This window comes from Cuculus canorus, chromosome 17 (assembly GCF_017976375.1).
Source record: "Cuculus canorus isolate bCucCan1 chromosome 17, bCucCan1.pri, whole genome shotgun sequence".
NCBI lineage: Eukaryota > Metazoa > Chordata > Aves > Cuculiformes > Cuculidae > Cuculus > Cuculus canorus.
In genome coordinates, this window is record NC_071417.1 from 9165397 (window position 1) to 9191563 (window position 26167).

The 26167-nt window shown below is 47.7% G+C and overlaps 1 protein-coding gene across 4 annotated transcripts in view; it reads left to right on the forward strand.

The window, feature by feature from the left end:
• SSH1 (slingshot protein phosphatase 1) overlaps nucleotides 1–26167 on the forward strand; it is a 40694-nt gene that overhangs the window by 2229 nt on the left and 12298 nt on the right. The window contains exons 2-9 of one of the 4 annotated variants that reach the window (XM_054082267.1): nucleotides 4158–4198; nucleotides 19217–19320; nucleotides 20731–20795; nucleotides 21568–21689; nucleotides 23804–23872; nucleotides 24295–24360; nucleotides 25623–25817; nucleotides 26043–26136. In XM_054082267.1, coding sequence (XP_053938242.1) covers nucleotides 4158–4198; nucleotides 19217–19320; nucleotides 20731–20795; nucleotides 21568–21689; nucleotides 23804–23872; nucleotides 24295–24360; nucleotides 25623–25817; nucleotides 26043–26136 — 756 coding nt within the window. The other 3 variants (XM_009560465.2, XM_054082266.1, XM_054082268.1) reach the window with 3 other exon arrangements.

The window sequence follows — 26167 nt, forward strand, 5'->3', positions numbered from 1 at the left end:
CACCTGTCAGGTCGCTGTGACTCCCCTGATTAGCTGGTCCGAGGTGGGGGTTGGACTGAAGGGGGATGGTGCCACAAGGCATGTGGGTTCTCTCTCACCCGGAGGGGTTGTGGGGATTCCCTTTGCACAGCCTCATCCCTCGCTCATCCCTTCTTTTTGCCAACCTTTTGGCTGTAGGTAGATGTAGATCCATGTCCCATGATTTGGGCTCCTCAGGCTGCAGGGACCTAGTATTTGGGCCACATTGTGTTTGTTGAGAAACTTGGAGACAGGACTTATGCTTTTCCAAGAATTTTTCAGAAGGAATTTTGTTGGATTTTGGTTAGACAGAGCCTTAACTGAGACCTATTGGCTACCTGCTCTGCACAGATGAAAATGAGCTGTAACCCTGTTGCAGGCAGTGGAATTAGGCTTGATGTAAATAGTGCACGTGAGAGAGGAGTCAAAACGGTTGCTTCTTGCCTTGTTACATACATCAGTGTTTGACATTGCATTGTGTAGGATCTCCATGATGGTTGTTTGACTGGTTTCTTCTGGCACGAAACACCCTAAAACTATAAACCTGCCTTTTCCAAATTCACTGTGTTACTTTTACAACGTTAATGTCAAAGAAAAATTCCATCAATAAGTGTCAGCCTGCTCCCTGAGCATGGAATCTTAGAATTGTTAAGGTTGGAAAAGACCTCTAAGTTCATCCAGTCCAACCATCAGCCCAGCCCCACTGTTCCTGCTGAACCATGTCCCCAAGTGCCACATCTACATGTTTTTAGATGCCTCCAGGGTTGGAGACTCCACCACTGCCCTAGGCAGCATCTGCCAGAGCTTCACCATTCTTTCGGTAAAGAAATTTCCCTAATATCCAATCTGAACCTCCCTTGGTGCAACTTGAGGCCATTTCCTGTCATTGTATCCCTTCTTACTTGGGAGAAGAGACTCAGGCACCCACCTCATTCCAACCTCCTTTCAGGAGCTGCAGAGAGTGATAAGGTAAGGTCTCCCCTCAGCCTCCTCCTCTCCAGACTAAACAGCCCCAGGTCCCTCAGCCATTCCTCATAAGGCTTGTGCTCCAGACCCTTCATTGGCCTCACATCTTTTAAGATCTTTCTTGCAAGAAAAATCAGGGGTCTTCAAGAATCTCGCCTACGTGAATACTTACTAGAAGATTTTTTTAGAGGAAAATTGTGACCATAGATCCTTGCTAATTGTGACAATTGGCCTAATTTGCTGAATGCTAATTTGACAGGCTGAGAGCATGGAGGTTGTTCAGCCTGGAGAAGAGAAGGCTCTGGGGAGACCTTAGAGCAGCTTCTAGGACTGAAAGGGGCTTCAGGAAAACTGGGGAGGGGCTCTTGGTCAGGAATCAAAGGGTTAGGATGGTTTTGAGCTGAAAGAGGAGAGATTGAGGTGGATTTTAAGAAGCAGCCCACCAGCCCTGGAGGGGTTTAAAAGGTGGGTGGATGAGGTGCTTGGGCATGTGATTTAGTAGTGGACAGGTAGGCACGAGTTGATGATCTCAAAGGTCTTTTCCAACCTAATGATTCTATGATTCTAAGAAATGTTTTGCTGTGAGGGTGGGGAGGCCCTGGCCCAGGTTGCCCAGAGCAGTGGTGGCTGTCCCATCCCTGGAGGTGTTCAAGGCCAGGTTGGATGGGGTTTGGAGCCCCTGATGCAGTGGGAGGTGTCCCTCCCCATGGCTGGTGGTGGAACTGGGTGGGCTTTGAAGTCTCTTCCAACCCAACCCATTCTATGCTCTATGAGAACACTGCTGCAGCCTCTCTTTGCTCACGAGCCTGGAGGAATGTATGAAATGGATGCTGCTGCCTGCAAGAGGCTTGCTGCTGTGTTAACAGAACATGCTGTAAATTCTTAGGAGGAGAAAGTCCTTCACAGATCCCACTGCGTGCCTGGTCCTTTGCCTGGCTGCACTCTGCGAAGTCCCTGGGATGCGGAGGTGGCTGGTGGAGGTCTGTTGGTGTCTGTGATGGGATCCACGATGCTGCTGAGCACCTAAAACCTGCGAGCTTGGTGGGATACTGTGACCAAAACAACTCGCGGAGGAGTCAGGGTGGCCAACAGCAACAACATTGCTATCAACCAGTTGGAGTCCTCCTGCCTTGCTTTTGGTTTTACTTCAGCTTTTTAATACAAAATACAAGGATGTTTGACTTTGGAAGCAAGGCAGCTTCTGCAAAAGATGTGCCTGGAGCAGATTCAGGGGCCAGCTCTGCTGCCCAGCCTCAGCTGATGACATCCATGACTTAACAGTTACATTTGTTTAAAAAGAAAAGGAAGGTTTTTCTCCCTTTTGTTGCTATGTCATAGACCCAAACAAACAGGAGGATGACCTTACAGAGGCCAAAAACCTGCCAGACCTTCTCAGGGCTGGAAGGATCTGCTGGTGGGAGGCACTGGGCACTTGGGGCGTTCCTGGGGCTTTGCCCGCTGCCCTGGCCAGGCTGGTTCTGTGCTGCTGCTGCTGCATAGTGTAAACAGACTAAAAATAGCGATGGTATGTTTCTCACCATCGGCTGCAGTCATTTTGGATGGGCTGTGCCTATCTCTTCCCCTTCAAATCGCTATATTCCTGAGATCCAGACTGTACGGTTGCATTTGGAGTCTTTTTTCCTGGCATCACTTGCTTCTCACAGATTATAAACAGAGTGACTCAGATGCCCTCTGCCCTCCTGAGTCTTAACCTGGGCTGTGGGTGACAACCCAGGCCCTGTACACACAGAACTTGAAGACTGATTATTTTGTGTGAAACTTTTTTCTTATTTTTAACTTCTACAAGACCACCTGGACATGGGAAACCCTGCGAGTGGCCTTTCTTTGATGTGGGTTTTAAGTAATGTTATAGTAAATAACAAAGCGTTGCCCGAGTGTTAGCGCTGGTGGAGCATCGCTTCTTAAAGACTTGTGTCTCTCCAGCTTTGTTAGGCTCTGGTGGCTGTTGTGGTGCAAGTTTGAAGCTTTTCCCTTTGCAGGGCGATCCGTAAGGTCCCTACTTCTCTTGGTGGATCTGAACCATAGAATCAGAATCACTAGGTTGGAAAAGACCTTTGAGATCATCAAGCCCAACCATACTTGTCCACTACTAAATCATATCCCATCTTCCCTGTGCAACCTTGCTCTCCAAGGAGATGCTCCTGGCCTTTTCTCTCCTGTCTACTTTGGCAGGACCAAAGGAGAAGACTTATTTTTGAGCCTTTAGTCAGCTCTAGATGCAATTAGCCTCAACTGTGGTTTTCTTTAATAAGAATTTTAGTCCAGTAGCTCATAGAGAAGATGAAGGAGGTGGCTGGAAAGCACGGCAATGTGAAAACGCTCTTTCTGAAGGTAGACTTAAGTTAGCAAGCACACTTCTGTTTTAAAGAGAGTAAATAAAGTGTAAGGGTGGGTCATGCCACCTGAGCAGCCAGATGTGCTTCCACGAGGACTTTCCAACAGTGTCTGGTAAGGTGGCCGTTTCCATACACGCCTGCCATCAACACAGTGTGTTTATCAGGAAGGCAGCAGGCACAGGACTTGTTGATGGCTGGGCAGCAAGGTGGGCATGACCCTGGCCTTGGAGGTGTCTCCTGCCAGGGTCCAGGTGGAGGTGAAGCAGAGGAGCCCCACCAGGGTGTGAGGAGCCATGTGGAGCAGGGAGTGGCACATTGGTGCCAGGCTATGGTTCAGGTGCTGCAGGCTGGGGCAGTCCCAGCCCAACAGTTCTGGCTGCATCCCCTGGCAAGCACTTGTGCTGTCGTTGCAAGCCCTGAATGACAGCGTTAATGTGTGCCCGGCTCTTCTTTGGCAGCCTTTCACCCAGGACAGGTTCTGCCCTCACGTGTGCTCTCAGTGGGGAGCACTGAGTGTGCACTCTGGGTGACGTTGAGGTTGGTGATCTTCAAACCCATCTGCGCTCTAGGACCAGCTTGCAGGATTAGGACCTAATAGCTTTAAAATCCCTGTGAGCCCCTTTGCCACTGGGTGCTGATGGCATGGATGGCCAGGAAGTCTCATTTATCCCTGGCACCAGAAAGAAACCCCCCCTGGAGAGCAACCACCGAAACCCAGTTATCGCAGGGCTGGCTTTAAAAACTGTGGGGCTTTTTTAAGTTGTAGTATGGAAGCAACCAGCATGTAACCTCTGTATCCCTCTTTTCTCCCCTCAGCTGGAGGTTGGCAGTGATGAAGAACGTAAATTAAATGTGAGGTAAGCAGAGCTATTTGGCTCTAAACATTGTTTCTGCTCTTTTTAATTGTCTGCCATGTATCTGAGTCCTGGTCCTGCCCAAGGCTCCAGCTTCTTGCCTGGAGGGGATTGCATGGAAAGCTAAACACTGGGGATGCACTCACCCTTATCAGTTTAGTTTTGAGACAAGGATTTATTTCATGAACTGAAGGTATAAAAGACGTGGGGTTTTTTTTCCCATGGTGAGAAGGAACTGGAAAATTTCTCATCAGCTCTCGCCACAGCGCTTTGCTGTTATCACAGCATCTCTGCTGCTGCGCTTGAGGCTCGGTGTTGGGAAGGGGGGGACGCACCTGAGGTCTGAGGAATTCTCAGGAATTTGACTCCTTTGATGTTGGGGTTGTGTAGAGCAAGGAGGAGGAAAGGGCTGAAATGTCCTGCTGGAGAAGAGAAAGACTCCTGTAGCTGATGTCGTGCCAAGGTCAGAAGTAGTAATGATAAAGCTGGTTCGGTGGGACCCTGGCATAACGGGGCCCTGGGTAATTAATCATGTGAATTGTTCACTGAGCCCAGCTGCTGCAGGCAGCTCTCACTCTCTGACCTGTAAACCGCGATCCAGGAGAGAAAGTGCAGGAGCACAACAGTGCTTCAGCAGGCTTGGTCTCTCCTTGTTACTGCTTCCTGCTTTAATTATCCTGGTTTCAGGTAAAAGCAAAGCCACTTGTCATGCTGCATGGGGTTCGATCCTGTTGTTTCCATCCCATTTTATGCTTTGAGAGATAAACTGAGATGCTGGTGGCAGTGGGTTTTCTGTTGCAGTTGGATAGAGTGAGATGAGGACAAAGCAGGGTTGATTTGCAGTCTGGTTAACCTTGTGATTTGGGGAGCAGCAAGGAGATGTTAAGGTACAGATTCTCTTTACCCTGCAAGTGAAGTCAGGGACCAGAGAAGCAAAGCTGCTTCTTTACAACGAAGGAAAGTTTCAAGCCTTGCCATTTCCCTGTCCCGAGGTGGATTTGCCATGGATGCAGCCTGCTCTGGGAAGCCTGGCATTCGGTAGTTGTCCTGCTTGTGTGCACATGGGTCAGAAGTGGCATGTGATTGGTTGCTGTGTGAGCATTTAATGGCAGTCTGTAATGTCATTTATTAGCTTGGTTTCCGGAGAATGCGTTTTGTAATAATTAAAGCAAAATCCAGGATTCCTGGTTCTGCTGCCAGCTTGGACATGGATTTATTGTACAGTTCAGGAGCCCACCAAGTCAGGAATAGCGACTCATCCTTAATTCTTGTGCTTTTTTTCCATGTTGTATTAAATAGTAACACTTAACCAAGCAGATAACAGTCTCTGTGCTGAAAAAGGAAACACAGCTTTATCCCTTTTCCTTATAAATGACCTCAGTGACAACATACAGGTAAATCACTGAGAAATCATTAGTTTTGTGGCTCCCTTTGCCCTGTTTGGTCTCTTTTGCAGCTTAAGCATGTGCATCCATCACTGACCAGGGCAATCACGGGTTTGGATGCAGTGAGATTGGGCTTAAAGGGTGATGCTTTTCTACTGGCTGTTGAAAAATGCTTCTAGATACTGAGATCCTGAGAGCTTCCTCTGTCCTTCAGCCTCTTGGGGCTGCTCTTCTCTATGCAATTTTCAGGATAAGAATCTAGTAATTAAATCACTAGATAGACCTCAAGAATAGGATGGCCCTTGTGCAGAGTCTTTGCTATACCTGGGGGAAAACACATCCCAGACTGTGTGGACACAGTGTGGATGATAAATGAAGCTCCTGGTGCAGGGAGGTGGTCGATTCTGTCCCTGTCCTCTGCTGGCAGCAGCTCCAGATCACTTCGTGGAGACTTTACCCTGTGCCCATGGGGTGGCAGAATTGTTCAACTTCACCTTTCTTCCTCCAACAGCTGAGCTCAGGGTTCCTCTGAAAACAAATGCAGGAATGGGGTATGATGATATTTATGAACCTTTAAATCCTAGTCTGGCCTTGGTGGAGACTTAGGTGACAGCTTTTCTTTGTCACATGTGCCCTGAGCACAGGGATTGGCAGCCTAGCACCTGAATTCACAGACCTCAAAGATCCTGATGGTTAGAAGGAAGGGTTGTTGGGAACAAGACCCCATCTTGCCACCAGCTCAAACTGCGTTTCATCGATACAGGATGAATGTGCTGTTACTCATTTATGACATCGCTTGCCTGCTTGCTGAACATATTATTTTCCTTCAGTCCAAGAAATTCCAGGGTTTTCATTTAATACTGCATAGCTGGGTCTGGTTAAGACCTATCTCCTTTTTCTCTTGGAGGAACAGGTCTATATCATGGTTTTAAAAGAAGCTTCTTGCTTTGCTGCTGTCTGATCTAAAAGCAATAGGCTTTGTTTATGCTTTCTGTCATCCCAAAATGATTTTGTTTCCTCTCTGAAACAGCTTCTACCTTAAAATAGAGCAAGGGTTCTAGGTCCAGCTTTTCTTTTAAAGATATTGTTACTATCTACATTTTCTTAGACATTAATGTGCTTTAAAGTCTTTCTTTTCTCTTGCTTTGCAAAAATTGTGCAGAAGCCTGGGTGAGGTCACATGCATGCTGTGTCCAACACACAGACAAGGGTCCATTTTGCTTTCCACTGGGTAGAAGTTGGTAGCAGAAGAAAAAGTAAGACCACAGAGATCTAACAGCCCAGTTGGGCTCAGTGCAGCTGGTGCAGCCAACTTGCAGGTCTGATGCAGTTGGACTGCAGCGTCTGCTGCAGGGATTACGTGCAGCCCTCAGATTGATGAAAATTCCCTTTGCAGCTCAGCCAGACTTCTTGTGGAACATCATCCCGGCTGGCACACACCGAAGGCCTCATTGTAGGGAGGCTGTTTGATTAAAATCCTCGTAATAAGCCAAATTTCTTGCTGGCGCTATGGTTGGCCTCTTCACTATGGAAACTCCGAGCATATGCAACCCCAGTCCACCCTTCTAGCTCTACTCCTTGCAGATGCCTGTTTGTTCTTTGCAGCCCTGAGTGCCCATTGCAGCTGGGGATGTTTCTACATAAAATACTTTATAGAATGTTAGAATGGTTTGGGTTGGAAGGGACCTTAAAGATCTTCCAGTTTCAACCCCTCTGCCATGGGGTTCACATCTCCCACTAGTTCAGGCTGTTTAAGGCCCCATTACATACAATAATATATTGTATATTATATTTTAGTGCACCAAAAATTATTTATTAACACCTTGATCTTTAACTTTTTAGGGATTTCTGAGCTTGTTTTGTTGGCAGCACTGAGGGAGCGGCTTGTGTCTGCCACTTTGAGCTGTGTTTACATCCTGGGAAGGTGCACGGGGCTGGCTACACCAGGGCAGCCGCCTTGAGGATTTATTTGTGGGGCCTGTGGCTCATTACGCACTTGACAAGTCCCGCTCGCTGCAGTATTTATTGTCTCCTAGTTATTTGGTGGGAGATCTTGGGGCAGAAGTTGCTGACTTTATTAACTGTTCAAAACAGGACGCTGAATCACATCCTGTCAGGGCTGCAGCATCCTGCTCTAGCATGCTCCTTACAATGGGGAGGCAAATTCACAGGCTCGTGACCCTCGGCAACTTTCTGGCCTGTAGGTGTGGCCGTGGAAGCTGACGGAGATATAATTAAGCCTTTACATTTTGTAGTGTGTTGTGTGAGGATGTTTAGAGACCGTGGAGCCAAGGACGCATGCGTTTATTTGACACTTATTTAAGGTTTGCCCTTTCCAGGAAACTCTTGCTGACTTGAAGTTGAGCAACGCAAGGAGTTTACTTGGCTGTAGGCAGAGGAAGAGCCGCAGGCCTGCCAGTTTGGAGAGGTGGTGATCAGACCCTTTCTGGAATTGTGTATAAATCTCTTTTTTTTCCCATGAGTCCTCAGCAGTTTGGCAAAAACCAGCACAACTGGCCCTGCTATCAAAAGTGTGCTGGCTTTGCTCTGAATGGTTTTTGCTGTTAAAAGGCCAGCGTGGTTATTGTTTATTTAGGTGTTAGAGCTGGGTCAGGAAAATATTTTGGTTCCAAATGCCTCTTGATTTTAGATACTTCATTCTTTGATAATCAGTTGCCAAGATCTGTGAGTCAGGGATTTCTCATACCGATCAGAGTTGCAGTCTGCCTGACAGGTGGCCTTAAGATGTTTTTGGAGAACGTAAAAAGGACAGAGCGCTTCCATAGGCATGGCTTTACTTTTAAAGTGTGGAGTTTTTTTATTTCCCAAGTGTTTACTCATCCCTCTGCACCACTGGAATTCCTGATGCAGAATCACTTTACTGGTACATAAAAAAAACCCAGAAAGCAAAATAAGCCAAAAGTAAGGCCAGCCTCCAATGGATTAGCATGCAAACCGCATCTGTTAGTTGTTTAGGTGTATATAGGATCAGAAGGACTCTTCTCTGCAGAGCTTGTCTTCCCTCTCCAAAATTTTTCGGCTCACAATCCAGGCAGAAGTCATAGAATCATTAGGGTCAGAAAAGATCTCTAAGATCAAGTCCAGCCATCAACATAACACCAACATGACCACTAAACCATGTCTGGAAGTGCCGCATCTACATGTGTTTTTAACCCCTCCAGGGACAGAGACTCCACCACTGCCCTGGGCAGCCTGATCCAAAGCTTCACCGCTCTTTTGGTAAAGAAATTTTTCCTGCAATCTGAACCTCCCCTGGTGCAACTTGAGGCCATATCTTCTCATTTTATCACTTGTTACTTGGGAGAAGGGACCAGCACCCACCTCACTTACAACCTCCTTTCAGGGAGCTGCAGAGATGGATAAGGTCACCCTTCAGCCTCCTCCTCTCCAGACTGAACTGCCCCAGGTCCCTCAACCTCTACTCATAAGGCTTGTTCTCGAGACTCTTCACCAGCCTTGTTGCCCTCCTTGATGTTCATGGTGTTGAGCTTGTGCAGCCCACACAGCTCCACATCAGTTCCCCGTGACGTAAGGTAGGATTGTCCATAACCAGGATGTGAACTGGCAGTGGTTATCAGCTTTGCTGGAGCAACTTGTGTGCTCAGACATCCTCCCCTTGCAGTGCAAAGGTTTATTTTCTGCCACACGTGAGGTAGGTTTCCCTGCACCCTGGAATGGGAGCAGGAACACAAGCCATGCCTGCAGAGCAGCTGCTGTGCTGTGGTTTGTACCCATCTCAGCTGGTCCTCGCCGCTGGGGTGTCCAGGAATTGCCCATTGCACCAAGCTCTCCCCAAAGTCCCGTTGCTGATGTAATATTTGTTATAGGATCTGGAGTCTGTGTCTGATGCTCACCTCGCTGGCACAGATCCCTGTGCAGAGGGACCTGCCAAACCCACACCAGCTCACCTATGCTTCTTGGAAGAAGTCCTCGCTGCAAGGATCGCTTGTGGAAGCAGCTGCTGGGGGATTTGTGGTGCCGAGCTGGGCAGAAAACCTCTGAGGCTTCACACTGGGGGCCAAGGCATCCAGAAATGCAGGGAATGAGACAAAATATCCCTTTCAGATTTTCCGGAAAGCTGCCAGGTTGCTTGTTTGCCCTGTCTGCCATCCAAATGGTCACATCCAACACTCGCATCCCTGCAGAGACTGTTGCCTGTGGGGCTGCTCGCACTGTGCCTGTATGTGGGCAAAACTTCTGGCGCTACAGATGCCTGCTTCTCTCTGCAACACCGGTTCTGCTTGTAAAAGATGAGTTGGGAAGAAGAAGGATGATCCTGAGGTTTTTACCAACACTTTTCTGTTTTGAGGTACCGTTACCCCTGCCTGCAGGCTCCTCATTTCTGGGGTGCGCTGGCTCTCCGTGGGGTGCTGGCTGCACACCCCAGGGAGCTGGGAAGGCTGTTGGGGTTGAGATAGAACTTTTCTTGCTCTGGTTTTACCCTGTGTGATCCGCCTACATTTTACTTTTGCATATTACCCCAGCGTCAAATGCTCCCTGGTCACTGCTGCCTTTTTTGGAGTCGTTCTGAACGCAGCAGCTGAGCTATTTTTTGGGTAGCTGTGCCACCACTGCCTGTAGGGTTCTCAGTTGTGTTTCCACTGCTGTTGTCTGTGTCCTGGCTGACCTTCGCACGCACCACTTGGAAGCTGCTTTCTTAATCCTTGAAACTATTATTCACCTACCTTTTCTTTTCCAGTGGCGCCATTGGAGAGTTTCCACTCGTTTCTCTGGCCTGTCTCCGGGAGAAACCGCTGAGTGGGTGAAGTGGGGTGACTTAATAAAATAGTTTTAAAGGATTAAAACAATGAGTTGACAGGAGGAATGCAGGAGGATCGGCCGATGTGCTGACAGTTTTGCTGGGGAGGAGGACAGGAGCAGAATCAGCTCCTGCCTGGGAGCACGGGCGGGATACTCTGCCTTTGATGTGCCCTCCATGGCAGGAGCCTGGGGGCTAGCATTATCCCACCTTTCGTTTCTCTTGGACCACGGCTATGAGACACCTCCCTGGCACTCCCGGACTTGTGGTCTGTTCTCCTCCCTACCTGTGGTCACAGAACAGCTATGGCAGTAACATAGCAACAACTACATCCCAAAAAGTGCCTTGTAGGAAAACACAGGGTGTCTGCTAGGTCTTGGGAGCAGAAGAAGGGAGACAGTGTTTTGGGAATAGCTGTCTTCCCTCAGATCACTGGGATTCTGCATGGTAGAGAGAGCACTGGGATGGAAAACCATGTTGTTGCTAATGCTGGGACCTCTGTATATGCCTCTCGTGCTTCCCTGTCCTGCCTTCCCCAGCCTTGCCCTTGGGAGTGCGTGAGTCTATGGAAGCTTGAGCTGCTCTCTGTAGCCGTGTGGGGAAGCTTTGTGGGCGTGGGGCTGCCGCAGAGCCTGGGGTCAGTCCCCAGGCTCACACTGGGAAGCATGCAGGCTGGGGGACTCTGTAGGGTTAATTCTCCTCACCTAAGAGTGAGAGAAACGTTCTTTATAGGCAGCTGGATGGGCAGTCGTGCAGGCTAGGGCTCGGAGAGGATCTGGCTCTGGCCTCCTGAGGCAGTGGCCATCACAAACATGACGTCATGTTTCAGTGGGAATCTCAGAAATGCTCGTTTTTCAAGCACATCGCATAGCTGGGCAGTGCTGTGATCAGCCTCGTGCCTTTTTGAACTCTGCGATTAATGAGATGAGCAAAAAGGGTTTCTTTTTCTTTGAGAAACAATCTCTTGTTTTATTTGGCTTTTCACCATCCAAGTACTAGGGATTCCTAGAATTTTCTCTTTCCTGGCCGTTCGGGAGCTGTTCTGCTAACTTACTTTGCGCAACTTGGCTGGAACGGGGAGCAGTCCTGAGAATTTGGTTGCTTCTCATCTTCCTGCTCTTCCTCTGGGTTTATCAGAGCTGCTCTGGCGTTGCCTGCAGGCACAGCCCGGGTCGTGCTCTGCCCTTTGAGCTTTGTGCTGCTTTGGTGTTGGGTACATACGGCTGCAGAGCTGGGGCGATCGCTGCCCAAACCCACTGCATCGCTGCCCGGGTGCACAGGAGCGGCTGGAGGCACATCATCAGCAGTCTATTTAGGTTAGGAAATTAGCTTTTGTGGGCTTCATGATTGATTTAATTTTTTTTGCTTTCCTCTTTGTGTTCGAGAAGGGTTTGTATCTGGCACTCTGAATGGCCTGCAGTGTCTCAAGCCCTTCTTAGCATTCTTGCGCTGTGGATGTGGCCCACGCCTTTCAGCCAAACAATACGCGCTCAGACTCCTCTTTTGTTGCTGTGCTGCTAAAAACAGGAGAGCGAAGCCTGCCGGGTCTTCCTGCCTGCCTGATGTCTTGCTGTCCTTTGAAAGAGAGGGGGAGATGTTTTTCTCTGTGGGGAGTCGTTGCAGGTCCCCCCTCTTGGCAGGGGCTGCAGCCTGACCCCCTTGGAAGCAACTTTTTGCTCTTGTGTGATGGTGCCCTGACTGCCTTTGAGGAAGTGGAAGTGTTCTCTGCGTGTCTGAAGGAATATCAGACCTCACTGTGGTTCACTGCTTACATAGGGATGAGCAGCAGGTTGAGGAAGGTGATTCTTCCACTCTGTTCTCGTGAGACCTCACCTGGAGCTCCGAGTTCAGTTCTGGAGTCCCCAGGAAGGACATGGAGCTGTTGGAGCAAGGCCAGAAGAGGCCACGGAGATGATCCGAGAGTTGGAGCACCTCCTATACAAGGACAGGCTAAGAGATTGGAGTTGTTCAGCGTGGAGAAGAGAAAGCTCCAGGGTGGCTTCAGAGCAGCTTCCAGTTCTGAAAGGGGCTCCAGGAAACCTGGGGAGGGGCTCTTGGTCAGGGAGGGCAGGGAGAGGATGAGGGATTGGTTTTCAGCTGAAAGAGGGGAGATTGAGACAAGATCTTGGGAAGAAATGTTTTGCTGTGAGGGTTTGGGAGGCACTGGCCAAGGTTGCCCAGAGCAGTGGTGGCTGCCCCATCCCTGGAGGTGTTCCAGGCCAGGTTGGATGGGGCTTGGAGCCCCTGATCCAGTGGGACGTGTCCTTGCCCATGGCAGGGGGTGGGACTGGGTGGGCTTTGAGGTCCCTTCCAACCCAAACCATTCTGTGGTTCTTAGGGAGTGACTTGTCTGCAGCTCAGAAAGTCTGAGAGTGGGGATATCCATAGCCCATCAAACTGCACTGTAACATAGCCATGGGTATGGAGAAGACTTTCCAGTCTCACATTTTATTCTAATAAAATAGTATTTCAGAAGACAGATGTTTCCAGAAGTTGCCCTGAAGGTAGGTGCCCCCAGTTGAGACGCACGGCAGAGATGTTAGCAGAGGGAGAGCCCTGTGGTCAGAAGCGATGCTGTTATCTCTCACCAACTTTCGCAATACCTGCGGTTCTGACGGCAGGTCAATTTATCAGTGCATCACAAAGCCTCTGTGTGTTTGCAGGGGCACTTGGTTTTAAAACAACGCTTCACGTGCTGAGACCAGGTCTGTCCTAGTCCTGCTGTGTGGGGAGCGCAGGAATGATCATGGCAATATCCTCGGCTCTGTTTGTAAAGCTGATTTCTTAGTTTCATTTCGTCTTTCTGTGCCCACTGGACTCTGTGTGTGACAGAAAGCAAAGGGCACTTAGAAACACAAAAATCTTAAGATCGTGAGAAGTGACCTGTTGCCGCTGTTAAAATCTCTCCTTTGTGTTTCTCAGGTTGTGCAGTAGCATGTGAACTAGCGGCTTTGAAGTTTATTTTTCCCTGGAGCTATTTTGTATTGCTGAGACACCTCTCAAGGTCCCTTTCTTGGTCAGGAAGCGTTATCTGATGTGCCTCCTATTGGGCCAAAGCAAGCAGTCAGCGTGCTTGAGTTGTCTGCTTGGCTTGGGAAGCAGGGGCAGCTGCTGCCTCCCCTTCCTGCCCTTCCTCTGCCCGCATCTTCCTTTCTATTTGATGTGCGTGTTTCCAGTTGGGTTCGTGTTGCTATTTTGGTGTGGCTGTGTGACCAGCCTCTGTCTCACCACAGCAGTGCCTTGTCTTCACATCCACCCTCTGGCGTGTCGCTGGGCTGCGAGAGCATCCGAGAGAGCTGCTGGGTCCCCGAGTTGTGCCACCGCAGTGAGGGGTGCGCAGAGAGACCCCTCTCTAGGGCTGCCTTTCATGTTCTTGCTTACTTGCCTTGAGACAGCAAGGGTTTTCCTGACTGAGCAGAAAATAGAGGGATAAAAAAGGGAAAACAAACAGCTCTTTTGCTCTTTATCAAAGTGGCTGTGGAAAAGGGAAGCGTGTTTTTTAACTCACCTTATCAATTTGGAAACATTATGAGCAGAAGATGCCATGAAAACCAAGGAAGCGATAGACACTGCTGTGTTTATGGCTTTGTAAACTTGCAACCGACTTTGAGAGAAGTGAATATTGCTTTTTTTTTTTGTGTCTAAAACACAGACGCGGTTGCAGGAGAGTGGCTCCTTCGAGCACTATCTTCATGCAGTGGGGAGGAAGGGCAGGACAAGCGTGCCTGCTCCTTTCCCTGGCGCTGACGGACACGCGAGTGAGGGGGAATCCTGCCTCCAGATGAGCCCAAAGGCCATTGCTGTCCCCAAGCACTCTGGCTCAGCCTTGATGGATGGATGACCTGCTCTGCCCCTACATCATGCTTATTTTGTTCCATTAATGAGGGGGGAATTAAGAAACTTAATTTGACAGAGATTTAGTGCCTGGAGAGCATGATGGCCTGGGCAAGGCTTCATTGCAGAGCTTTTCTGGAATATGGAGCTGTGTTCCCAAGCTGCACAAGCACACAACAGGTCGACAGCATGGTGGTTACTCAAGAGAAAAGGTTAAAGAGGAACAGAGAAAGCTTCAGGTGGGAGGAGATATCTTGAAAGGACATGGGAATATTATCTCTTTGGTAGAGGAGGTTATTATAGAATCATGGAATGGTTTGGGTTGGAAGGGACCTCAAGGCCCATCCAGTTCCAACCCTTTTCCTGGGCAGGGACATCTCCCAGTGGATCAGGTTGCTGGGCTGCTTGTGAGGACAGCTGTGTGTGTGAGGAGCAGCTCCCCTCTCTGCTCCCTCCAAGGACAGGCCTTGGAGCAGCAGGGAAACCAGCCAGACACAAACTCAGATGTTTGTGTTCTGCCTCTTTCACCTACACGCTGATTTTAATTCTTAGACCAGCAAGAGACTGTTGAATCCACCTCAGGCTTGTCTGTATCTTCCCAGGGAAGTGATTTTCTCTCTTTAATTCCTGTGTATGGATGTTTTTTTGAGATGATTTATAGAGCTATAAACAAATAGAGCGTTTTCATGTGTCCTGCAAGATGTTTGCAACTTCTGTGAGCTTTCCCATTCCAACAGGGCGCTCAAACACCTGAGGTGCACAAAGTCTGTTCCTGGGACACACCACAGTGACAGTGGCAAAGCGAGCTGCTTAGGGAAGGTTGTTCTGTGCCTGGCAGCTGCCTTCCAGCTCACTCAGTCTGTCCAGTAACACGAGCAGCTTTGCCTCTTGTTCCGAAACCCAGTATTTTTAGCAGACTGCTTGTTGGCATTCGTGGACCCGGGCGGTGTCATTTTGTACCGATTAAAAGTCATTGCCTATTGTGTTCTTGAACATCTTCAACTATAATTAATGTCTGTTACAGCTCTTCTGGAGCTTTCCCAAAGGGGAAGAAATATTTCCTTTTCAAGTTGAGCAGCACGGAACCAATGGATGGAGCAAGGCACAGTGAACCAGGAGATGCTGGAGCCTTTTATCAGTGGTGCTGAGGCCATTAAGCGCCCTCTCTGTACCATCCCTCTGGGTGAAGAAAGGCCCCTGCTTTACAGACAGCAAAGCACTGTAGTTGTCTGAACCGTCCTACTGGCACCTTTGGCATTTCCCAGATAGCTGTAAGCAAAGGTTTTTATACTTCTTAGAGGGTAAATACCATTGACTTGGTAAGCTGAGGTTGTGGAGTGGAGAGGGGACTGGTCCACAGCCGTACTGGAGCACCAAGGAGCACCAGAGTCCCAGGGCTATGTCAAAACCCATAGGCTCTGCATTTATTTGAGAGCCTGAAGTGACTCCTTTAGTGGTCAGGAACCTGGAAGGGCATCTGAGGAATGTGCAGTGCTTCCAGTCGAGTTGGGTAAGGACTGAACAGAAAGCTGCTTCTGTAGGCTGGTGGTACCGGTGAGATTCCAATGCGTTGTGATGATTTCTGCATGGAGAAAGAGTCCGGGGGTCTGCAGGAAAAAGCCTGCAGTGAATTTGGTTATTGCCAGCTGCTAACAAATAAATACCAAGCCACCTGAAAGACTTTCTTGTTTGGTAGGAGCTCAGTAACTCATTAGTCACTCTGCGAAAGAACAAATCAAACCGTGGCAGCTGTACAGTAAGTGAAGAAGTATTTTAATGTGACAGCTAATGCCTTTGTCATATCTGGATTACAGTGGTGGCATGCAGTGTTGTAACTGTAAAAACACCAAGCAGGCATTAATTAACACGATTTTTATCTAGTCGTGTCCCAGGGCATACGGACTCCGTAACGCGGTGCGGGTGCTGATAGGCGCTGCGTTGTCTTCAGAGCATGCGGGAGGAAGCAAACAAACAAACAAGTCTGGAGGAGGGAAATGATTAGACGAGCCTCAGCTGGTTTTTTCCCCTCTTGAATGGCCCTCTTTCATCAGGATATGTTAGGACAAGTGCTTTTTCAAGCCAGGATATCAGTGCAAGACACAGTGTTCTGTAAAAGTCATCCAGTTCCTGGGGAGCATCAACAGACGCGATTGCTCTGCTCCGACAGAATATACGGTCAACCTTTTCTCTTCCTTCTTTCCTTTTTGTTGTTTTTATGGGTTTAGAAGCAAAAGGATGTGAGTTTTACAGCTCGTTATGAATCTTTTCGAATTTACTGACTTCTGTCTGACTCTTGGGCCAGCACAATGCTTCTGCTGTTCAAAGAAAATCAGTCCGAATTAGTATGTATAAGCCACTCGTTTTTATGCTGCTAACAAACCCTGCTTACTGGGATGTTTATCACTGCTGCCAGGGGTCAAAAGTTGGGGGTGTTCTTTAATCATTGGATTTTTCTGTTCTGTAAGAGATTTCTTTTCAAAAAGGTCGGAGTTTAGTTGTTTACTGGGACTGCGGGATTTAAAAAGGTCTTTTAAAACTGGGTTGGAATATTGTGCCTTGCCTTTTTCCCCACTTTGATTTTGTTAGTTGTCTTTTAGAGCAGTTGTGTGAAATGACTGAGGGCAGAGCATGTTCCCAGAGCGGAGATAAGGGACAGTGTCGGGTAATGTTGCTGTTTCAGTGTGGTGTAAAAGCGGAGCTTTGCAGCGAGGCACTTGGATGCGTTCCCTCCATACGGCGCCCTGCTGCCCGTATGGGAACGGGAGCTTCTGTGCGATTGGGGAGCGCGGTTTGGGAGGTAGAAGCAGTTGGAGTCAGGGCAAGCTGCGCTTTGTAAGGTCAGTGTGCAGTTCAGAAACAAGCATTTCCATTAAAAAAAGACAATCTCACTCTCCACAAATCCTTTGGCTTTGCTTTCCGGTTCATTTCCATGCAGATGAGTACACGATAACAAAACTTTTGCTCTGTGGGTTGTCCTTTTCTTGCAATCGCGTTCTGCTCCAGCAGCGCTGCTTTCTCATTTGCCTGCAACTGGGAATATTCTGCTTTATTGTGAAAGATCTCCTGCCTGCAGGAGAGGAGAACACGGGGCAAGATGAACAGTCCGAGCAGGAGCTAGATGCCTTTGGGAAGGAGCTCTATCTCTGCTGTGTTTCTTCTTGCAGTAGAAATCCCAGTCAGTACTTTGTTTGGGATAAAAGAGTATCTGTTGGGATGTTTTTTCACTTTCCCAGAGAAATATTTCCCAACATCCTTGAGACGGAGATACAGTGAGTTGTTTTCTTGTGTGTTATCTGCCCATTCCCATCCTCCTGCTGAAAAAACAGATGTGTGTGAAGCTGAATATCCTGCACGTTGTGGTGGTGTCCTTGCTTTTGTGTAACTTCTGGTCTCTTTGAACACTTTCCTGTGAGATCTGGGGTGCAAAGGAAACCAGATTCTTCCTGGCTTGCTTATGGGATGAACTGAATTCCTATTTGCAGAAATTCTTGCTCTTAGCTTGTGTACCAGGCAAAGCGGAGCTGGAGCCGGTGTTTCGGATCACAAGGAAGCTCTGCCCAGCTCCTGTTCAGACCCACCGTGCTAGTGGAGTGAGTGGTGAGTGCTAGAACGTTGCGGGAGCGTCAATGGAGAAGAGATTGGCTTAATTAGAGTGTAGTCGTCCTGTTGGCGTTGTATTGATCTGATCTCTCACTTGTAGGGCCTGGAGCGTAGGTGAAAATTTTAGTTCACTTTTAAGAAGTGACTGAAATCTCCAATTTCAACCTGATCCAGGTTTTTCTGGGAATTTTGCACCTTAAGATTCGGTTGAAAGTGAAGGAGGCTTTGCCTGGGAAGCTTGGCTGTGTTCTCAGAGAAGGGAAAAGCTGAACTTGCAGCAAAGGCTGAAAAGATGTGAAATTCATGTCTGTCTGCACAAAAATACTAAGGCAGAGTGGAGCATTAACACTCGCTTCTGCCCAAAGGCAAAGCTCCGTATTGGAGTGCTGGGAGCTGGAGCTCCTGTGGGATCGTTTTCCGTAGCATAAGTAACTCCCATGCAGCACAGTCTGTAATGGAGCGTTTATATTTAGGACATAGCAGACAATAATTAATGACGGTCTATGTTTGGAAGTGGAAGGTGGCAGAATATTGGGCTTTGTAACAAGGAATGTCTCCTGTGATGGTTCGAGTGGCAGAGGAGATGCAATGTAAGCAGTTACTGGGGCAAAGAAAAGATGTTGATTTTCAGCCTTGTGGGAAATGCTAACTTTACCACTTAGCCCAGCCTGTTGCTAAAACACGAGTGTGTTATGGTACTGTGTAATTAGGCCGGTGCTGACTGACACTACTGGTTTTGTTCAGCCTTCTCTTTAGTTATGTTCTGGGCCTGGGTGTCATTTGACTCTAGAAATATCGTTTTGTGTCTGTGAGCTGCCTGCTCTTGGTGGTGTTTTCCAGGATGGCCGTTTCTGGCTAGAGCAAAGCAAAACCTTTGCTCTTGTGTTGATTGTTTGTTCCCCTGTGGTTTCAGTGCAGTTTCCTTTCTCTTGTGATGTGCAGGGTTTCATCTGCCCTCCCTTCCTCTTTGAATCTGCAGACAATTGATGGTTGCGTGTTCTTGGTTTTGCATTCCAAAGAAATCACAAGAACTGAAATTAGTGGCGACTGATTGACTCGGACCTGCTTGTCAGTCACTGCACAGGTCTAAGCCTGTAACCAGTCTTACCCTCTACTGTGTTTAAGTTGCAGAATTTGATAATCAAATGATAAAGTCATCTCCAGCCCATGACAACTCAGACAAATATCACCTGCAGTGGCCAAGTATTAAAATGTTGGTGGGAAATGACACATCAATAATCCATGAGTAAACCCGCAGCCATGCTGTGCGAGTGGCAGGATCAGACCTTGGGAACAGCTTCTCAGGGCAAAATCCTGCTATGTTTTCGTGCGGAGAAGCCCTTCCTTCCCCAGGCGTATGGACCTGAGCGCACATTTGGCTGATATTTCCTTTCACTTGACTTCCTGTCGTTTGTTTTCCAGCCTAAGTGAGAGCTTTTTCATGGTGAAAGGCGCAGCCCTTTTCTTACAACAAGGAAACAGCTCCCAGGGCCAGCGAAGTCTCCAGCATCCTCACAAACATGCAGGTAGTGGATTAAATCACCTAAATGAATTTTGTTTTCCCTCTTGCTTTGCTGCTTCTCCCATCCACACGGGCAGGCTAGTGGCACGCGTGGGTGGATGGATGACTCCTCTGGTTGTCACCGTGGGCCTTGTACAACCTGCTGAGTAAAACCAGGTTTTCAGCCCACTCGATTCGAATGGGAACATATAATTATTGAGTCTTTGTTTAAACTTTTGTCATTATCTCGGAACTGTAACTGGAGTAGAGCTTTGTTCTCTGCAGACACAATGGTATTCAGCATGGCATTCCTTAGGCAGGGAAGCCTGCTGAGCCAGAAGGTCTGTGCTGGATACGTATCCCTGTTTGCTGCAGCTGAAGAAATGTCACTTGTTTCTGCTTCAGTGCTTCGTTCTTTGCCCTCCCTCTGGCCTGTGGGGAGAAAGATGGGACAGGCTGGGTTACCGGACTCTAGAACCTCTTCTGTAGTTATCGAGATCCTAGTTTAGCACAGCAGGGACATTTTTCCGAGTGCTTCCAAGTATCTGAAGCTTGGGACTTTCAGTGCTAGCTCACAGCATTTGTTCTTTTGAAGCTACCTGTTGCTGGGTTGATTTGATGCTGCCACTAAGAGTGAGGAATGTTTTAACAGGATTTAGTTCTCTGGGTAGACGGAGGTTTCTTAGCTCCTTATATCCCCTTTCCTGGTTTCAGGAAAATCCCCTTTTCAGTTAACTCATCACAATCTGGCCTGGAAGAGTTTATTGTGGTTTAAGAACAGGCTGTCCTTCCACGAGTTCCCTCCAGCGTGCCAAACTGATGAGAAGAAGCGGTGGGGAGTTGTATGGTAAATGTGATGATTGATAAGCAGATAATGGAGTTCAAGAGAGCAGGTTCTACTTACCCAGTGTTTTTGTGTCTTCTGCCTTTGATGGTTTTGGAATAAGTGATGACTGGGAAAGAAAAAATAAGATCATCGGAGCATTTTGAGTGCAGGAGCATGTGGGAAAGGCACAGTGTGGTACTGTGCGTCTGCTGCTTAGTAAACACTCCAAGCACAAAGAGGGTGTTTGAATGCCAAGCTTGGCTTTGGGTTTCTTTAATTGTCAGCAATTTCGTATACCCAGCAAACATCCTACGGAAGGAATTTTATCTTGTATGGAAAGTTATGAGTGCATTACTAAGTTATTAGATGTGAGCTTGTTTTGTTTTCTTACAGATTCCTTGTTCTTTCTGCTTCCTTTCACCAAACAGAAATGCACCCACTGCTCTAGAGCCTAAGGGATTTGCTGTGTGCGTGGCACTTTGAGATAGAAGGGATCCATCACCCAAACTGGGCCTCTGCTACAGACCCTCCTGCGCAGCAGTTTCTCCTATTCAGTTTCTTACCTAAAGCAAGAGACCCTTCCTGATTATTTGTCTTCGTTCCCTGCAGGTGATTTGCCTCAGCACCTCCAGGTGATGATCAACCTCCTTCGCTGTGAGGACAGGATCAAACTGGTAAGAAAAGATGAATATTCCTGCTCTCCCTTCTGTTGGAGGTGTTTGAAACAGACCTGTAGAGGTTCAGAAGAAGTGTTTGCGAATCCTAAGCTTGGGAGTCAGCTTAACTCTGTGCTGGCTGCCAATCTTACAGTGTTTTCCTGTCACTGTGCTTGCCCTGGTTCTTACAGCCAGATAATGAGTTGGGTCAAGAAACCCATCTGTCTAAAATGTGTGTGCTTAAGTTTAATTTTCCAGTCAGCTGACAGACACTCATAGAGGAGAAGAGAGACAGGAGCTTGCTAATGCTAGCAGACACTCTTAAGTCAGGCTTGAAACTGCAGCCAAAATAGGGCTGGGCTTAAAGAGTTCTGCAGAGGTTATAAAAGCCACTACAGAAAAGTCTATGTCATTTATCCTTTCCAGCACGGCTAATGTGTTTCAGTGAAGGCTGGTGAGTGGAAGACTCCTCTGAGCCTGCCTTTGTTTTCAGTTCAGTGAATGACCAATGTTTTTACGAACTTTCTTGTTGAAACTCTTCTAAAGAAATCTCCAGGTTATGTTTTGTAGTCTTTAACTTGGGGCAGATTATCTAGGCTGATCTTCTCCCCATCTGATGCCAAGTCAAACTGGCGTGTAGCCTTCCTGGAAGATGGACCAGCTAAATAAAGTTTTGGGGCACAATTACACCTTAAAAAAAAAAAAAAAAAAAATATTAGGCAGCAATGGAGGTAATGGAAGTAATAGTTATCCAAAAGCAAGTTTGCAGAGCGTGGTGACCTTTTTCTAGGCTGTCCGTTTGGAAAGCGTGTGGACAGACAGAGTCCGGTACATGGTGGTTGTCTACAGCAGCGGACGACAGGACACAGAAGAGAATATTCTGCTGGGTGTGGATTTCTCCAGCAAGGAGAGGTATGTCTGGGGCAAGGCTGGGCGTGGAAATCGGGCAGGCTGGTTTCTATGGAAAGCCTGTCAACACCAAACTGTCCCTGAGCAGTTCCTTTTCACCTGTCTGCAAACTCTAGCAAGAGAGAGGACATAAGTGATGCGTTTTCTCACCACTTGTGAGTATGAGAGGGTGATGTTTGTTTCAGGAAGCTTTCAGTCTCCTTTGAATCTCAGAGCTCTTTGGGCAGTTGTGGGTAAAGCATTCATGTATAATCCATCTGTAGGGCTGTGGCATCTACCTCATCTGTGGTAGTTCGCTGTCTGCTCACTGCAAAAACTCTTGCAGACACATTTACAACCCTGGGACATATTTTGTCCACCAGACTTCAAGTCTCTTGTGTGATGCAGTGGAGTTGGTTGGGGGAGGAGCTTAGTTGCCAAATAACATCAAAAAAACCCCCACAGTACTGCAAAAGCACCTCCAAAACCAACAAACCAATGTGTCAGTAACGAGCTGTTTTTTTTGTCTGACTGATAAGAGCATGTAATGTTTTGAAACACAAATAAAATACTTTGTTATCACAGACCCCTCTCGCATTATTCCAGTTCTGGGTGAGTAAACCAAGGCAGAAAAGCTCTTGGCATGGAGAGATGGGGCTGATTTGGCAGAGCTAGGGTTAGAAGTCAGAGCTTCCAGACTGTTCTCCAATGATCGAGCAGGCTGCTGTGTTGTGCTGGAGCACCCTGTGTGACTCGTTTGCTTTTTGGAGAACCTTAGTGGTTGTTTCCCTTGCGTAAGTGCCAGGGGGTGGCAGTGAGACCTGTGCGGAAACTCCCAGTGATGCTTTCTTGAGAAGATTATTGTCATTGGCTCTCCTGCTGCTCCTTTATCTGCCGTCGAGTTACTGCTGTTAGCGTTATGGAGGGAATTGTCCTTACGGCACACGGAGTGTGCGACAGCAGAGAATGTCTGCCACGTCATCTTCGTCTCTGAAACTGCCTTGCAATAATTTGCTCCTGCTGATTATTGATGTGAGGAAAGATAAAAAAGTTATGACAAATCCATCCAAACTGTAAGGTTCGCTGCTGTTTCACTTACTGTCTCCCAAAGTTTTTGTTAATTAGGAGTCAGTTGGCATTAGTGAATTACTGAGAGACTCTGTGGCTTTTGGGGCTGAAATGTCACAGCTGAGCTGCGAGTGTTCTGACTGCTGGCAGTTTAACTAGTCCGGTGCTATTGTGGGTTTTATTCCTTTTACGTGTGTTTAATAAAACCATTTTTTTCTGCAAAGCTCTAAAGTGCACATTGCCCATATATGTGTGTTCAAACTGGCCTGTCAGATCCTTTGATCCTGCTGTAGAAAGCAGCTGAAGGCTTAAAAAGGAAAAGAAAAGAACAAAACACCTGACATATTCTCTAACTGGCTGTTGCTGTATGCATCCCAATTTCCTTTAAAACTTTAATATCTCAATAGCTTAATTATTTACTATTTGAAAGTTATTGGCTGCCATTATAATATGGTTTTCTTGCCAGATTGCATCTCTGCAATGAAAGTGTTCTTTTGGGTTAGGGAAACTCATAAAATCCTTTTTGTCTCTTCTACCAGCCGGAGCGATGAAGTGAAAATGGAACACACAGGCCTTCGAAAGGCCCCTCGGCTCCTCTTTGGGAAGGGCAGGCGGCTGCTCTGCCACCTACCAGCGCTTGCTTTCCGTCTCGCTTTAGTGAGCCAAACGTCTGCAGCCAGATCACTGCGATCTGCTTTTATGTCTCGTCAGGGAGCTGCCTTGCTCTGAGCTTATGAGGGCGAGAGAACAGGAAAGATGATGGAGTAAACACTGCAACGCTTTCTGGCGGTTTCTGGAGAGGGAGAGGAGAGCTGGTGATTTTGACTCTTGCTTCTGTGGTGTCTCTCCAGCTCCATGGAGCAATCAGCATGCTGCTACCACAGCAGACCTTTAGGCTTCAGCCACCAGTCTCCTCGTGTGTTGTGCCTTTGATGGCTTAAGATATTACCAGGAATTGCTAGAGCAAGACTTGAGGGTTTTAAAAATTAAAGAGTATTAATAATTCAGGGTATTGGTGTGACCGCATTGCGGCCTATATTTAACATCCTGTATAATCATCTCTCTTCCAGTAAAAGCTGCACTATAGGAATGGTTCTTCGCCTGTGGAGCGATACTAAAATCCATCTCGATGGTGATGGGTAAGAAACCATATTAAAAGGATAAATGTGAATGTCCTTCCCTACTGGGGGCTGCTTTAGGAGAGATTCTCCGTCACCTTGCCAATGAAGTTCCAATTTTGGATTCATGGCTGCAGTCCTCTTATTCAGACAGTGAGTTTTTGTCTTGCTGCCCTTGTACTGCTCAGTGGGACCTGTGATACCCAGTTCCTGAAATCCCCCTCAAGGGATGGAGCTCCCATTCCCGGCAGCCCAACCCTGGCAAGGGTGTCCGCTTGCCATTCTTATTTGTGAGGATGTTGGAAAATCAGATGTATAAATCCTCATTGCTGACTCTTTTTGACTGCGAGTGTCCCTGTAGCTGCCATGCAGTAGCTGTTTGTAGAGCGCAGCTTGTGATGCAGAGAAGACGTTGTTGATGGGTTTTTTTTCCCCTCTCTTAGTGGCTTCAGCGTGAGCACCGCAGGGAGAATGCACATCTTCAAGCCGGTGTCAGTGCAAGCCATGTGGTAAGTGTGTTAATTCTCTTTATTGAAAAAGAGACTGTCATTGCAGTGAATAAATTAAAAATGAATAAATGAACTGCATTTTAGCTTTCCCAATAATTGGTGTTTAGTGAGCTGCAGCAGAGATGCTGCTTCCCCGTGCCAGCAGGTAGCAGTACGATAAAGGGACTGTGAGACTACTGATCTGAAACCAGGGTCTCGCTTCTATTCAGAGCAGCGATGTGCTCTTCACTATAAGGAAAAGGCACTGGTGAGGTGAATAGACATGAAAGACCAACTTGAATTCATCAGGGTGCAAACCCAGTCTTTCCTTTCTCTGCTTATTTTTCTACCTGGCTGGAGGAGGAGTTGTGGGTCCCATTGCCAATCTGATGGCGCTCCCTGTGTTCTGCCTCGTTGCTGGGGCTTCTGCTGCATGGAAACTTTCCGTGCTGCCCCGGGTATGTGTTCACCTTTCAGCTCCTGTCACCCCTCCCTTGTGCAGGGATTCCAAAACACTGAAGCAGAGGTGACTGAATCAGCATCAGCCGTGCCAGCAAATTCCTCCTTGGAGAGGCTGCTACCCAGCCCCACGCAGAACAAATGCATCTCTTTTGGCCTGGGCAGTTTGCTGGCTCCTGTTGGAGCCTCGAGAGATCCCTGTCCTTGAGGAATCTGATAAAGAGAAGACACAGATGTAAAGAAGGATGTTGTGCTGGGGATGATTTGGTGCAGAAACTCTTGTTCCTGTCAATTTTGGACTCGGCTCCTCCTGTTGGCAACCTAAGCTGTGGTGAATGTATTCAATATGATGACATCTTCAGAGCAGAGCCTTAGGAAAAAAGAACAGACGAAAAAAAAAAAAAGAGGAGGGAGGAAAGGAAGGAAAAAATAGTGCTAGAATTTGCAAAAACAAATGACCCAATCTGGGCCTTGTCCCTGGAGCATGTCGGGGGCCAAGAATGCTGGTAAATATGCATCTGACTCCTTGCTGAAGGTGGTTTGAAAATTGTCCATGTTTTTTATTTTCCTTTGGTCTGGCTTTACAAGTTAGCTAATGATTAGATCCCAGTGTGACTTGTGCCTTGTGCTTGCCTGTTAATCAGGAGAAGCTTTTGGCCTCTGCCTTGGACTGGGTCCTGAGAAGGCCTCCACGGTGCACTTTGTGCCCTCTTTGTGCTCTGATACAATAAATCTGCTGCTGAAAGTCTTTTTTTCTCTATGGAAACCTCCCAGATCCTGCTCTGTCTGGTCCTGCTGCTCACATCTGTTCTCCAAACTTGCAGGTCTGCTCTACAGATCCTCCATAAAGCCTGTGAAGTTGCAAGAAGGTACAACTACTTCCCCGGTGGGATGGCCTTGGTCTGGGCCACATACTACGAAAGCTGCATCAGCTCCGACCAGAGCTGCATCAACGAGTGGAACGCGATGCAGGACTTGGAGTCCACCCGCCCTGATTCTCCAGCCCTGTTTGTTGACAAGTTAGTTCTGATTTCTATTACGAAAAGTTGGCTTGGCTCACGAGAGAAATCTCCCCTTCTCCCTTTTCTTCCTTCAGTGGCTAATTTCCTTTCTTTTCAAATGTTTTTCTTCCATTAGTCTCATTAAAATCGCTTTTAATCCAAGTCTTTAGCACCGCTCTTCTATATGAGTTGCGCTGTGTGTTTACTGCCAGCTTGGAGACATCATCTTCTCTCCCTTTTCAGGCCAACTGAAAGAGAACGGACAGAACGGCTCATTAAGGCCAAACTCCGGAGCATCATGATGAGCAAAGACCTGGAAAATGTGACTTCTAAGGAGGTAAATATAAGAATTCCTGCTTATTCTTCCT